Raw genomic sequence first — 15,572 nt, 5'->3', positions numbered from 1 at the left:
AACAAACGTTCCGGTACCTGCCGAGTTATGCTTCCATGCGCGCAACACCTGTGCCTACATGTCCATTTGTGGCTATTATGCTCACTGGACTTTTGTTCTCGTCTTCATGACGCATCTACACAAACGGAGTGAGATCTATCCCACCATTGTTCTTAACTCTTTGAGCGCCACCGACTTTCCTCATCTGTACTGGCTGGCGCCAACTTTTCTTGACCAGTTTCATGATATTTCACGATCTTTGCAGAGCTATTGTATATTCTATATTATAGCTATGGAGACAATAGTATCATTTGACAGACACTATTTCTAGTCCAACATGTAAAAAAATAGTTTGTTTCTACAATCTACATACCTTCGTTCGTTCACAATTCCAAGCTAAACATTGGCCCGTTTCACTAAAATCCAGGCTGGTTTCCAAGATCGTGATATAAAGTGTGTTTTGTGCAGCGTATGCGCAAATCTCGCGGCTGCTCACGTGACACCTATATTATTGCCAGGTCAAAGGTAAACACATGACCTTGTTTTTTCACAAAGTACACAAACGTACAAAGGCATGTTTTATGATGGAGTTTCGGTAAAGTACTTGTAAAACAGACATTACCTTTGGTTTAGAGGTACTCCATTTCTCACTTAAGAGTCCAAAAGTGTCTTGAATCAGAACAGGATCATACATATAACGTTAGGTAGCACTCATCCGTCTTCTTCATCTGCTCGGGCCAGACTATAGACTGAGCCGAATAGGTTTCCTCATCGGTCGGTTTGATTATAGTTTTGATTATAGTCCAACATAGTCCATAGTCTGGTGGAAACGCACTTTATCGTCCATAATCATCATCCATATAATCCATTTGGTCTTCTTCTTCTTCATAATATCCAATAGTTCGCTCGCCATTGCATTGCAGGTTACTATTGTGTGCTCTGGCCAGACTATACCACGGAGCCGAATAGGTTTCCTCATCGGTCGGTTTGATTATAGTTTTGATTATAGTCCAACATAGTCCATAGTCTGGTGGAAACGCACCTTATCGTCCATAATCATTATCCATATAATCCATTCAGTCTTTTTCATAATATCCAATAGTTCGCTCTAGGCGATCGCGATTGTCGAACGTGTCATTATGAACAAATGTTCATAAGGTAGGCGATACTGCCACCTGGTGAGAATCGATCGTCATTGCAATTCCAACGTAGGTAGCTGTGCCAGGGTAACTCGGAGAGCTCCGGCCGAGTGTGTAGAACGGGGATCAAAGGAAAAAGATCAAAGGATCGAAACACTGTATATTACGTTTTTGGCCGTCAATGAGTTAATGATCGCCCCCAAAAGTGGCCCTTTTAGTTTTAGTTTTTGAGCTGTGTGTGTATGTGTGGGGGGGAGGCAGCTAGGCGCTGTCCGTGGTGCTGAACTAGACAGCGGAGCTCAGAGAGTCTCAACAACACAGGAAACAGTCTTGAGTCGACAACATTATGGCTAAAGCTAGTCTGACACTCAGACTTTGGGGACAGGGTTATGAACGTGACAGGACGTCTTTTATTTGGAATATAATGTATAAGCAAAAGTAGCCTACTTTTAATGTGATTCTTCAAATAGCATATCAATTGTTTTAAAGCTCAATAAACACAGATAATATTTGTTCCCATTTGTCCGGGACGTTGAAATCTTCCAGGACACGGAAGAAACGGAAACCCTGGTCATGGTCAGGCAGATCAGACCCAGGAGCGGGGCTCCTTTAAAGAAAATACATTAAGTAAAAAATATTTTTAAATGTTGCACAGGCACAGGCACACTCACGTGCATGCTCATGACCACGTGTGCACTCATCCCCCTCCCCAGTCACACAGGGGGTCCCCCAAGGCTCAGTCCTTGGCCCCCTGCTCTTCATCTGCTACATTCTCCCCCTTGGTCACATCATCCGTAAATACCACCTCAACTTCCACTGCTACGCTGATGACACCCAAATCTACATCAATACACAATCCCCCCACAGCCCACCCCTCAGTCACATCGAATCCTGCATTACCGAACTCCAAACTTGGATGACTCACAAATTCCTCAAATTGAACAGTGACAAGACGGAACTTCTCATCATTGGCACCAAAACCACCCTCACCAGATCCGGACCCATCACACTCACCATCAATGACTCCACCATCACCCCCTCCCCCCTAGTCCGAAACCTTGGGTGTCCTCCTTGACCCCACCCTCTCATTTGACCCCCACGTCCGCTCCATCATAAAAATATCTTACTTTCACCTCCGCAACATTGCAAAAATCCGTCACTGCCTCTCCCCCCCTGCTGCTGAATCCCTCATTCACGCCTTCATCTCCTCCCGCCTGGACTATTGCAACTCCCTCCTCACTGGCATCACCTCCCGCTCCCTCCATAAACTGCAAATGGTCCAAAACTCAGCCGCCCGCCTCCTCACTAACACCCGGTCCCGTGAACACATCACTCCTGTCCTCCACTCTCTCCACTGGCTCCCGATCAAACACAGCATAAACTTTAAAACACTACTCCTCACCTTCAAAGCCCTCCACAGCCTGGCCCCCCCCTACCTGACTGATCTCCTACTTCCCTACCGCCCCACCCGTTCCTCCTCCACCGCCTCCCTCACTGTCCCAACATCCAAACTCAAACTTGAGATTGGGCCTTCTCTCGCACTGCACCCCGACTCTGGAACTCCCTCCCTCAGTCCATCAGAGACTCCCCTACACTCTCCACCTTCAAAGCTCGGCTCAAAACCCACCTGTTCTCCCTTGCCTTCAACCCCCTTCAACCCCCTCCCACCCATAACCCCCCCCCCCCCCTCCCCCCGCCTCCAACCTGATTGATGTCTGTCTCCTTTCTTTTTGTGCTATCATGCTGTCTTCCCTGTTCCCCCCCATGGTCTCATGTTCCTTTTGTTTTTGTTTCTTTGTTGTTTCTTTGTTTTTGTTTCTTTGCTTTTGTTTCTTTGTTTTTACTTTGCTCCCGACTATTGTCAGCGACTTCGGGTTATTGAGAAGCGCTATACAAATTAAATTAATTATTATTATTAGAAAAAGGGGCCATATTCATTCACCACAAGAGTCCTCAGAGCCCTAGTCTGGTGTTCAGAGCCAACAACAAACATCCCTTTTCAATAGCATACCAACTCCCCCGTACTCCATCCTTACCCCCCCCCCCCCCTCCCCTCATACATCCATCATCATCTGTTCTCTCCATCAGCACCACCTGGTCATCCCTCCTCCCTCCATTCCTCTTCTTCAGTATGAATACGGCCCGGTGAGTTAAGGATGCACGACTGTAAAACACATATTACACGCTGTTCTGAGGCTCCACAATGACTGGGATCATCTCCGGTTACATGCGTGAGAAGTAAAATGTGGATTCCGGAGTTTTTTTTTCTCATCCATTTTCATTGAGTCCATTCCAAAAGGGTGCATTACCATCTGGGAGACGATAGGGGGCGCTTTTTTCACATCTGAGCTCCTGGTGGGGCTGGTTTCCCAACGGTAGACTTAGTTGATGAAATATGAATTCAGATCGCTAATAAAAAAAAGTTCACGCTAATTGTCGTGGTGGGCATTCAGGGGGCGGGCGGCTAACACGTGTTATGTCGTGGCTGGCATTCAAAGTGTTAAACCTCCCTCTGGTCTAGATGGGCGGGACCACCATGATGCTGGTTGAGAGAGAGAGAGAGAGAGAGAGAGAGAGAGAGCAGCTCTGGGGACAACGTTAGGGTGGGGCGGGCGCTGCAGCTCTGCTGTGCGGCAGGAGTGGGGTGGGTGGGGTGTGGAGGAGGGGGGGGTCTAGCCAAGCAGGATCTGGGGGAGGGGTAACACAGCGCATGCTCAACTCAATGTAATGTGCACACACACATCGATTAGCGAGGGGAGAATGGCAGCTCAGTGAATCGTTAGTGAGAGTACAGGCTTATTGCGGGTTCGTTTTAAACTGGCATGGACACTTGCACTGTTGCACATGTGTGTGTGATGTCTCATATGTACAGTACTCATACTGTATGTAGAGTGTTGACCGGAGTGTTGGACGTCCTGTGACGAAGGCCGGGAGGTTGCGACCCCCTCTGCGTGCCCCCCTGTCTCCGGAGGTCTCGTAGTGGTGACCGGAGTGCCGGATGTCCCGCGATGATGTCGGGGAGTTCGTGACCCTCTCTGCGCCGCCCCCTATCTCCCTGTCTCCGGCTGTCCCTGAGCAACGACCGGAGTGTTAAATGTCCCTTGACTAAGACGGGGAGGACGTGTCCCTCTTTGCGCCGCCCCTGTGCCTCAAATAGATTGCTATCAGCTCTATCTTTAATCTTTCAAAATGTTCAGTTGCTATCGCTATTAGCTCTATCTTTAATTTTTCAAAATGTACAGTTGCTATTGCATGCACTCATCTGTGTTCCACTACACACATGAGTGCATGCTTACCAACTGTCCGTCTGCAACACTACTATCACCAACATCTAAGAAGGGAGATCCCCCCTTGAATGGCCCTTCTAAGGTTTCTCTCCTCCACACTGCCTGTGGAGCTTTTTTCCCTATTGTTAGGTTTTAGTGAGTTTTTCCTTACCTTCGCGTGGGGTATGTCTGGGAGTGCTTGCATTCTTTCATTTATTTGCATCCATCTAAAAATGTTTGCACCTTATGGTGTTCTTGTTCTGTTCTTGACTTATTGTTATGTTTTCTTCTTGACTTGTTTAAAGAAGATCTGTACGGCCCATGGGGACATTAACGTGTGTTGTCGGGCCCTATAAATAAATTTGATTTGATTTGATTTGAGTATCATATCATATGTGACATAATCATAATCAGGGTCTGCAGGTTTCAACAAGTTCAATTTAAGACTTTTTAATACCACTCGAAGCTAACTTGAATACCAATTTCACAACCATACTAGCAAAAAAATACTAAAACACATAGCGACACTGAACTGGCGGCTGCAATTGCGCATCAATTTAAATTGTTCCATACAAGCCACCAAGCTCCCGGTAGCCCCGCAAAAAACAACAACTTGAATACAAAAGCATTTCATATATATTATTTCATCTCCCCCAATATTTTTTTATATCTGTGCAAATTAAATTAAAAACGTTATAAATACCGTTTAACCTCTTAATTCATTGACTGCCACGCTGTTTTCCCATCTTTACTCCCTGGCGCCAGCGTTATTGACCATTTTCACGATGTTTGCGGACCCATCGTATATTCTATATTATAGCTATGGAGACAATAGTATGGCTTATTTGACAGGCACTATTTATAGTCAAACAGGGACAAAACAGTAAATTTTTTCAGTTCAGTTCAGCTCAGGCCAGACTATAGACGGAGCCGAATAGGTTTCCTCATCAGCCGGTTTGACTATAGTATTTTTATGATTTACCAGAAATGCTGAGTCCAACATAGTCTGGTGGAAACACACCTTATCGTCCATAATCATCATCCATATAGTCCATTTAGTATTTTTCCTAATATCCAATAGTTTGCTCTAGGCGATCGCCATTGTCGAACGTGTCCTGCTCACTGCTACTCGCAACCTACTAGTAGTGTCCCTAGTTGTTTGGGGGCTATGGGGCCGCCCATGCATGTTCATAAGGTAGGTGATACTGCCACCTGGCAGGATTCAATCGTCATTGCAGGTCCAATCCACACTCACAAGGCCCACGTGAGTGGTTAGTGTAAAAAAAAATTTAAATAAAAAAAGGAAAATGAAACAAAAAATTAGGTATCTAGTTTTTGGCGCTCAACGCTTGGCATTGAACCACGAGAAATATCGTGTTTGCCGCTGAATGAGATAAGCCCGAGCGGTCCGGTGGTGGACCGCAAATTACATCATGCCATAAATCCATCGCTACAGACTGTATGAATTAATGTTGCATTTCTTTTTTTCAAATGTAGCCAAGAGTTAAGACCCTAACCATATAAAAACAGCAGTCAAAGTGTATATTTTCAGCAATACGTTTGTTTACCAATAGGTTAAAGTGTGAAAAATGAGTTTTGGAAATCTAGTCAGAAACAGGCAAATATAGACGCTAGGAAATGCTCGCCGCCATTTTGTTTGTAGTCATATGAGGAGAGGAGACCCAGCGCTTTCAGTGGGCTTTGGAATTTCGAAAAACGACACTACCCAGCTCAAGCTAGCTCCTGTCAATCATCTGACTTGTGGATTTACTTTTTTATTTCTTATTATCTTTTTTATCCAATTTTTCTCCTTATTTTTCTCCCATCCCAATTTCGCCTCGCCAATTCTCCCTTCAATTCTCCCCTCCCCTGTCTCGAACGTTGCTAGACTATGCGTCCCACTGTTCGGCTGCAGTGAGGACCAAGCTTTGCATCACGTGTCCCCTTCGGTACACAAGGAAGCAGCTGTCGCATCTTTTCACCTGAACAGTGCGATCTCTCATACGGCCAATGTGTATTAGTACGGACGACCAGCTAAACTGAAAGCAAATGTGGAGCGCTGGGCTCGAACTGACGAGCCCAGCATCTCCAGCATTTCGTGGCGAGCGCCTTGCCCACTACGCCACGTAGCCGCCCATACTTTAAGACTTTTTAATACCCTGCAGATACCCTGCCAACTTGATTGGTAAGGAACACTGTGTGTGTGTGCGATGTCTCGTATGTATGTCAAGAGAGTAGACGACCACATCGTAACGTGTATTATAACAGGGCTTCACTGAGCTGCCGTTGCTCCTGTGGGGGCGAGAGCAGTAAAAGGGAAGGGAAATACCTGCAGTGACAATATTCCAGTCTAGCAGTTTGTATGAGCGTGCGTTACCCAACGCTGGGCCAGAACACACCGTTAGTACAGAGAGAGATAAAGAGAGAGAGAAGAGAAGAGACAGACTAATAAAACAAGCACAACACAACAGCACTCCACTCCACTCACTGTGCAAAAAGACGAGACTTAAAAAGACAGGCGTACTCAACAGAAACTAAACGAAAATGAGCAATGTGGAAGAAAGGAGAGGAGAGAAAACAGATGAGGAAGATAAAAGCCTGATCTCTCCTTCAGGGAGAGAGGGGGGGGGGGGGGTAGAAGCTATAAGAGAATGGGGAAGGGAGGAAGTCTGAATTCTACTAGAAATGTATTTGAACATTGCTCTATGGCTGAAAACATTCAAGGCAAGCTAGCAACATGAACAGGGCTCTTCTCAGAATGGTTTGTGAGTGGAAACCAAACCCCCCCCCACCGCCCCCCGTCGTGATCAGGGAGCAATTTAGGCAGGAAGACTGTAAACCAAGGAATGTTCAAGAAGGTCTTCAGGCCAGATTCACAGGATCTAATGTAGAATATAAAAGAGAGGTAGGAAAGATCTATTTTCCATAGGCGGAGATGTAGCCTGTGGGGAAACGGACCAAGACGTACGATATTGACTTTGACTATTGATTTCCTGGGATTTCCCCTGCGTCTCCATCAGTCAGCACCTCCCCTTCACCGAGCACTCCGTCGTTCTCCGCTCACCAGCGTGCACAGATCAGTTTAACCGTTACCGAAGTCGCAGAGCAGACCCAAATACAAAGAGGAGGGGGAGCTCTATCGCCCTCTCCTGTAGGGTTGCACGATACACCCATACTTGAAAAGTATTGTGATAGCCAGCTGTTAAAAACGGTTCAATACTCTGACAACACTACTCTCCTGGCTAACGCTACTGGCCTAAGTCCAAACTCTTACTGGAACACTATCATGGAAACGTTTCAGCAGAAGTCCCATTGCTGTCAACGCCTGTCTCAAGCACAGAAGTCTGGATTACACGATACGTATGAACGGGGCCAGGGAGGAGAAGCCTGCTTCATGACAAGAGACAGAGGAGAGTTGAACACAGTGTCTGGTAGCGCCTCGCCATAGCGCCACCTGCAGCAAACAACACCACACAGCAGAGGCAGACAAGAGGCGTGCACTACTACTATGCCTCACCTCCAGCAGGGGGCAGCACCTTACACGGCATACACACAAGACTGCTGCTCGACTGGCACACAAGCTGGGTCTCAATTCATGGGCTGTATCCTTCAAAGGCTGCGTTTGGAAGACCGAATACGTCACAGCGACACGACCTAGGCTGTCCCGTTCCGAAGGCTCCTTCAAAAGCGGCCGAGAAACGCAGTCTTTTTTTGGAGGATCCAACGGATGGATCCTTCGTGACAGCCAAGTATCCCAGAATGCATTTCACAACAACCGCCAGCGATGGCGGAAGGATGAAAGCTGTTGTAATGTACAATCCAGGACTATTATTATGTCACTTTATTATGTTTTCATATGTTTTCAGCTGAGAAAGGAACCATTTAGATTCCCCAATATGTGGTCAGTTTATCCAAATAACATCTGTTTGGAAATTTGCTCCAACGTTTTCGGAGATTGAGCGACTGAGACAGGCCTGGGGTTGACGCTAGGGGTGGGAATCACCAGTTTCATCACGATACGATACGATATCGATTCTTTGGACAACGATACGATATTATCCGATATCACACAGTCTGCCACGATACGATACGATTCGATTCAGGTGCCTGCGATCGATATGAGACGATATTATATGCCCATTTAACACAATCAGTAACATGTAAATCAACAAAAAAAAGGCAATGGAAATATCATTTGACATTTTTATTTTTGAGCTCTTCCAGACATTTAAATGAAAAACAATCTATTGTTTTTAATACAAATAGACCTCCTGTTCACTGTTTTTGGTTTGTTTTTCTTTTTTTTCTCGATATTAATATCCTATTCACTGTCACAGAGCTGTATTTTGGCTGGAAAAGCCGTCCAGATCCTGTTAGTGGGGCTATCCCGAGAATGCAACCTCCTTCCCAGTCCCCACTTCTCTCTGCCTATGGCTCTGGGTTAGCTTGTTAGCTTACGCTAATGTAACGTTATCTTCGATCTTTAACGCGACGTGGGCATAATGGAGTGGCAAGGATTGCAAAGCAGGTTAGATGCATTGGACCCGTTGCGGAATAGAACAGCAGGGACATGTTTTGGGTCACAGAATAGGCACAATAGTCTTGCTCGGCTCTGGGTTAGCTTGTTAGCTTAGTAGCTTACCCTAACGTAACGTTATCTTCGATCTTTAACGCGACATGGGCATAATGGAGTGGCAAGGATTGCAAAGCAGGTTAGATGCATTGGACCCGTTGCGGAATAAAACAGCAGGGACATGTTTTGGGTCACAGAATAGGCACAATAGTCTTGCTCGGCTCTGGGTTAGCTTGTTAGCTTAGTAGCTTACGCTAACGTAACGTTATCTTCGATCTTTAACGCGACGTGGGCATAATGGAGTGGCGAGGATTGCAAAGCAGGTTAGATGCATTGGACCCGTTGCGGAATAAAACAGCAGGGACATGTTTTGGGTCACAGAATAGGCACAATAGTCTTGCTCTAGTGACGCTCTGTGTGCTGTTGATGTTAAACGGAGTTTCACAACACTGGGCGCGGGGCGATGACGTCGCCGGATTTTCAAAATAAGAGTATCGCAATATGAAGATCTTTTTACGTGGCATCGATCCTATTTGATTATTGATAATAGATCGATATATCGATCTGGATCGATGTATCGTCCCACCCCTAGTTGACGCCCAGTTTAACTGGGAATCCTCGTTTCAATTTGAGGTTAACGATCATAACCGTAATCTATATTCTAGGGATGCACAGATATGAATTCTCGACCAATACCGATTGTTCAAATAACACAATCGGCCGATACCGATATTTGCCCTGGCCATTTTCAACTTGAACTTTTTATTATGTTCTCTCTCTCTTACATAGTACTGTATGTATGTCTCTAAATTAGGGGTGTAACGGTACGTGTATTCGTCCCGCGAATTTACGGTACGGCCATCACGGTGCGGTACGTGCAGCCATACGAAGAATACGCCTCACAGCGCAAACACCAGTCATGCATGCAGGCACTCGCGGGTTTCGTGTCCGTGGGAGAATGCGTGCGTGGCCGGGCACATCGAGTCCGAATTGGAACAGCTGCAGGGTCATTACAATGTTACAGTTTTCTTTCGTTTTCTTGTTCGCCCAATAATGTCAACCAAATGAAACCAATGGAAAGACACACACACGCGTTGCGGCGCCAACAAACACACCAACATTCTATTCTCCCCCGCCGGACTCACAGGCACAGCTGATCAAATAAAAAAAATAAACATACTCTCTCTCTCTGAGCTCCTCTCCAATTGAACTGCTACTGTGTAATCCAAATAATCCTCTGCCATTGTTGTAACATGTCATCTGTTCTCTAGTATTCAGTCTCGTGAAGTTAAATTCTCTCTAGAAGTGAAACTGAAATGTATCAAGGATAAGTTGTTAAAGAGGCAGTAGGCAAGTGGATGCCTGAACACAGAATGACACCAGTATCACTGACTACCACGGCAAGCCTATAGAAAATTATTCTATTTAATAATAATAATTATAATAAATATATAATAATAATTATAAATTATGTATACAAAAAAATAATAATAATTAAATTGTAAAAAATAAAAAATTCTGTTGTACCGAACTCGTACCGAGACCCCATACCGAGGTATGTACCGAACCGTGGCTTCTGTGTACCGTTACACCCCTATTGTATAGTAGTGTACATAGGAACCAGTGCCTTCTCAGGAATTTAGCACGTCTATTTTTATCATGCACATCTTATGTCTTCTTATTACCTGTTTTCTTTATGTCTATTTTATTATTGTATTATTGCACAATCGATGCAGGCATGACCACCCCCATTTCACTGTATGCCCTGGTATGTATGTGACAAATAAACCTCTTGAATTTTGATATACCTTGATTTACCTCTCTTCTTGTCCAATTCTTGTCCACGTTCAGATTTACATATATACAGGTGGGCTAAAGTGTTCAACAAGTGCAGCCTGTACCGACAGCCAGTTGCCAAGGAGACTGGACATTCACACCACGGTGATCACTCGAAACACTTTGACGGGACAATGAGCCAACAGACAGAAAGGAGTCGTGTGTGTTTGTGTGTATGCATGTGTGTTTGTGTGTGTGTTGAACTCACCAGGATTGTGTATGCGGTCCAGCAGTTTGACAGAGCGGGCGCTGACCACGCCCCCGGCATGAACCAGGAAGCCAGGCGGGAAAGACGTCAAGGTGAAAAAGGGGAACTCCTGCAGACAGAAACACGTGTGTCACTCTCACATCAAACCCTATTCTCCATCCCTCACCATCTTCTTGCCTCTACACAGGCGGCTGAAAACAGGCAGCACAATGTGATGCAAAGCCAGATGTAAAGTTGAGCACTAATTATTAGGGATGTCCGATATTATCGGCCGATATTGGCATTAAAATGTGATATATCGGTATCGGTTTTCACATTTATTTAACCTTTATTTACCCAGGCAAGCAAGTAAGAACAAATTCTGATTTAATTTATTGTCAAAAGTATGCATAATGTTGTTCCACGACAAGAGATATGTTAATTACCTGAAATTATTCCGTTTTTGGGGGGGGGGGGGGGCGACCCTGCATATATCGGTATCGGAAATTAAGAGTTGGACAATATCGGTATATCGGATATCGGTAAAAAAGCCAATATCGAACATCCCTACTAATTATCTTACGTTACCTAGACGACAAGGAAGCTGCCAGCACTTCCCATATGCATGACACACCTTATCTAGAGAAGGGTGTATATCCTTCGAAACATGACACACCTTATCTAGAGAAGGGTGTATAGCCTTCGAAACATGAGACACACCTTATCTAGAGAAGGGTGTATAGCCTTCGAAACATGAGACACACCATATCTAGAGAAGGGTGTATAGCCTTTGAAACATGAGACACACCATATCTAGAGAAGGGTGTATAGCCTTCGAAACATGAGACACCATATCTAGAGAAGGGTGTATAGCCTTCGAAACATGACACCATATCTAGAGAAGGGTGTATAGCCTTCGAAACATGACACACCATATCTAGAGAAGGGTGTATAGCCTTCAAAACATGACACACCATATCTAGAGAAGGGTGTATAGCCTTCAAAACATGACACACCATATCTAGAGAAGGGTGTATAGCCTTCAAAACATGACACACCATATCTAGAGAAGGGTGTATTCGCTTTCTAAACATGACACGATATGGTTTATAATATATATATATAAATATTAGGGCTGTCATTTTATCGTGTTAATTGGAAAATTACCTCAATTAATTAAATGTTTGCATTTCTTTTAATATATATAATTATTATAACTTTTTTGTAATCTCATTCATTCCATAAGAACATAGAATAAAGATTTACAAACTTCTTTTTAAATGGGCTATTTGCATGTTCTTGGTATCTGATTCTAGGGACATCTATGGATCTCAGGGAATGTATTCCCAGTGTCAGAAATACTGTGTCTGTTACTAGGCTTGAGTAAATTGTAATGAACCAAATGAGAATATCAATTCAATTATTATAATTTTTTTCACTGTGAATAACACCATGCTAAAATTGACCAGACCTGAAAAATCTAAGCAAATTAATAAAGGGAAGATGATTAAACAGAAGGTTTTGTAGATACAGTACTGAATTCTGCCATCCGGACACATGCAATTTTAAATATGATTATAGAATATAAAATATCAGGCCTAAAATGGTTATGCGATTAAAATGTGATTAATTAGATAAATTCATTACAAATCCTGTAATTAATTAGATAAAAATGTTTAATCGCCTGACAGTACTAATGAATATACCACCATGGTATATTTCATGGTGGTTTTTGTTCTTTGTCTATTGTGATGTTTCTTCTTTTACTTGTACAGCCCATGGAGGGAATTCCATGTGATCTCGGGCTATAAAGAAACATTTGATTTGATATGTAGAAAGGTGTGTATAGCCTTCAAGGCATGAAACACACAATATCTAGAAAGAGGTGTATAGCATTCAAGGCATGAAACACACAATATCTAGAAAAGGGTGTATAGCCTTGAGGCATGAAACACACAATATCTAGAAAAGGGTGTATAGCCTTGAGGCATGAAACACACAATATCTAGAAAAGGGTGTATAGCCTTGAGGCATGAAACACACAATATCTAGAAAAGGGTGTATAGCCTTGAGGCATGAAACACACAATATCTAGAAAGAGGTGTATAGCCTTGAGGCATGAAACACAATATCTAGAAAGAGGTGTATAGCCTTGAGGCATGAAACACACAATATCTAGAAAGAGGTGTATAGCCTTGAGGCATGAAACACACAATATCTAGAAAGAGGTGTATAGCCTTGAGACATGAAACACACAATACCTAGAAAGGGGTGTATAGCCATTGAGGGATGACACACAATACCTAGAAAGGGGTGTATAGCCATTGAGGGATGACACACAATACCTAGAAAGGGGTGTATAGCCTTCGAGGCATGACACACAATACCTAGAAAGGGGTGTATTCGAGGTCTGTCAAATATGAATGAAAAACACAACGCCACTTGTTTTGTTTCTATAGTTATCTTTGTTACAAGGGCGAAAAGAGCTACAGTAGCTAAGCAGTTTTGTCCTTATAGATACATTATTTATTGTATCTATTTATTATAGGTGGGAAACATCCATACTTGCTAGTAGGGGTGGACGGTATAAACGGTATACGGTATAAACGGTATGAATTTGCTCTAAGGTATGGATTTTGACTATACCGTGTAACCGGTAGGGCAGCTCTAAAATAGCAATGACGTCATGTAACCACAGCGCGACTATTTCAATCGCATTTGCCCCTAAAAATAGATCGAATTAGTCATAGATAATAGATATGTGCAAACTGGAAAAAGTTATTTAGGAGGCTTCGCGCAGTGGGCGCATTGGGCGTGTCAACACGCAATTGTCATTTCATAATAAACACATATCACCGCGGCGCACAGCAAGTTTCAATTTCAGTTCCTGGCATTTTTAACCAGTGGAGAAAGGTAAGAGATCTTACCTATCGTTTTTCTTATATGAATTATTCTACGTTAATAAAACATACCTGGTGATCAACTACAGTTTGCTGTAAACATTATGATATGTGTGTACTAGTGTTATGATAACGACGGGAGGACGGCTGCAGCAGTGGATTTGCGAAATAGCATGCAGCTGCAGAGCCGCAGAGCAAGTGGCTCTTTCAGGTCTGGTCACAGGCCCGCTTAACAGCGCCCCCCCACCAAACGGCTGAACGACCTGAAAGAGCCACTGGCTCTGCGGCTCTGCAGCTACATATGCTTCTAGCAAAATCCAGCCCCGCTGTTTGCAATGGGAGCAGCACGGAGTCTCGACCCGGGACTTATTTTATTTGGAATATAATGACTTTATACGCAAAAGTAGCCTAGTTTTAAGTTAAAATATTATAAATCTACATGCCTTGAGGATGTCATTCTTTATATAGCCTGCCTATCAGGCAAAAAAAATTATTCTAACGGAAACACTGATACCGTGATATATACCGTTACCGTCTATGCTTAAAATTATACCGTGATATAAATTTTAGACCATACCGTCCACCCCTACTTGCTAGTATCATTGTAATAAATTGCACTAATGGTGAAAGAGGGCTGGTCGAATACAATGACCAGACAAAGACGGACACTGTGGTATTGAACCTGCGGGCTGGATATCCATAGGTGCCTTCTGCTAGTTCCAACACCCGGCCCAACTGAACACCATTCAGTGTGGCGGTGTGATTATTTAAATTATATTCTTATTTTGAATGAACTATTAAAAAGCATAAACAGTTGTAGTGAAGAATGAGAAACCTTTCCCGGATTTGACCGAGATGCTGTTACCGCATCGTCACCGCCCAGCGAGGGAAAAGGCCCACATGCATCAAGGGGTAGGAGTAGGATGGTGTAGCCCCCATGCAACCACGGCCCACCCCCACCTCTCCACCTTACACTACTAGACGAGGTGTGGCCCTCCCCCTCCCCCGACCCAACGCGCCGGAGCATTTGCTGTAAGATCTGAATGGATTGGATTTAATCTGACATTATCAAACCGGGAAGCACTGAAACACTGTTCTAAATCCAACCCTTTCGTGATCTAAATGAATGCCTCAATTAGTTATGGAGTTGAAAGTGGAAAGAAAAGCACATGGTTTATGCGCCCGCGGGGTCCTGGATGAGAGGACCGGGAGGACACTACCGCTATTCCAGGACACCTGCTCCCATCAAAAGAAGATATGTGCAAATCCATGCCATAGACCAGAGAGTAGAGAAGATGCATCATCCAATTTGACCATGAGAGGCTAGAAAGAACCAAAGAGCACTTTGGGGGAAGTGAGCTTGAGATCCTCAGCCATGCAAAGTGTACAGTATGGAATGAATGACTTAATAATGGCTTAAGTGGGTGGACAGAGGGTAGAACGGCCACTAGGTTCCCCCTCTCTCCGGCATCTTTGTGCAGTAGAAGCTAACTAGCTATTGACATCTTCCCAGTCAGGAGGAGGAAGGCAGCAATGAGGTGATGATTACCACTCCTCACTGTGTCCTTAAAGTCCCTTGAGTTTGCTCTGAACAGGGTAAATCTGCATTTTGCTATGATGCCCCTCTAGCTCATGAAATTAACTCCAACAGTCCCTAAAGCTCGAGATTCTCTCCTCTGTTGCAGAGTTTAA

At 44.1% G+C, this 15,572-nt stretch overlaps 1 protein-coding gene across 7 annotated transcripts in view; it reads right to left on the bottom strand.

Moving 5' to 3' along the window:
• c2cd5 (C2 calcium dependent domain containing 5) overlaps positions 1-15,572 on the bottom strand; it is a 154,036-nt gene that overhangs the window by 100,944 nt on the left and 37,520 nt on the right. For all 7 annotated transcript variants that reach the window (XM_084335043.1, XM_084335044.1, XM_084335045.1 and 4 more), the window contains exon 10: positions 11,002-11,110. In XM_084335043.1, the coding sequence (XP_084191169.1) occupies positions 11,002-11,110 (109 nt within the window). The remainder of the gene's footprint in view (positions 1-11,001; positions 11,111-15,572) is intronic.

This window comes from Notolepis coatsorum (genome assembly GCF_963971535.1).
Source record: "Notolepis coatsorum genome assembly, chromosome: 18".
In the NCBI taxonomy this organism is placed as follows: domain Eukaryota; kingdom Metazoa; phylum Chordata; class Actinopteri; order Aulopiformes; family Paralepididae; genus Notolepis; species Notolepis coatsorum.
Note: the sequence above shows the minus strand (reverse complement) of the source record. Positions and strands in the feature narration are given on the sequence as shown.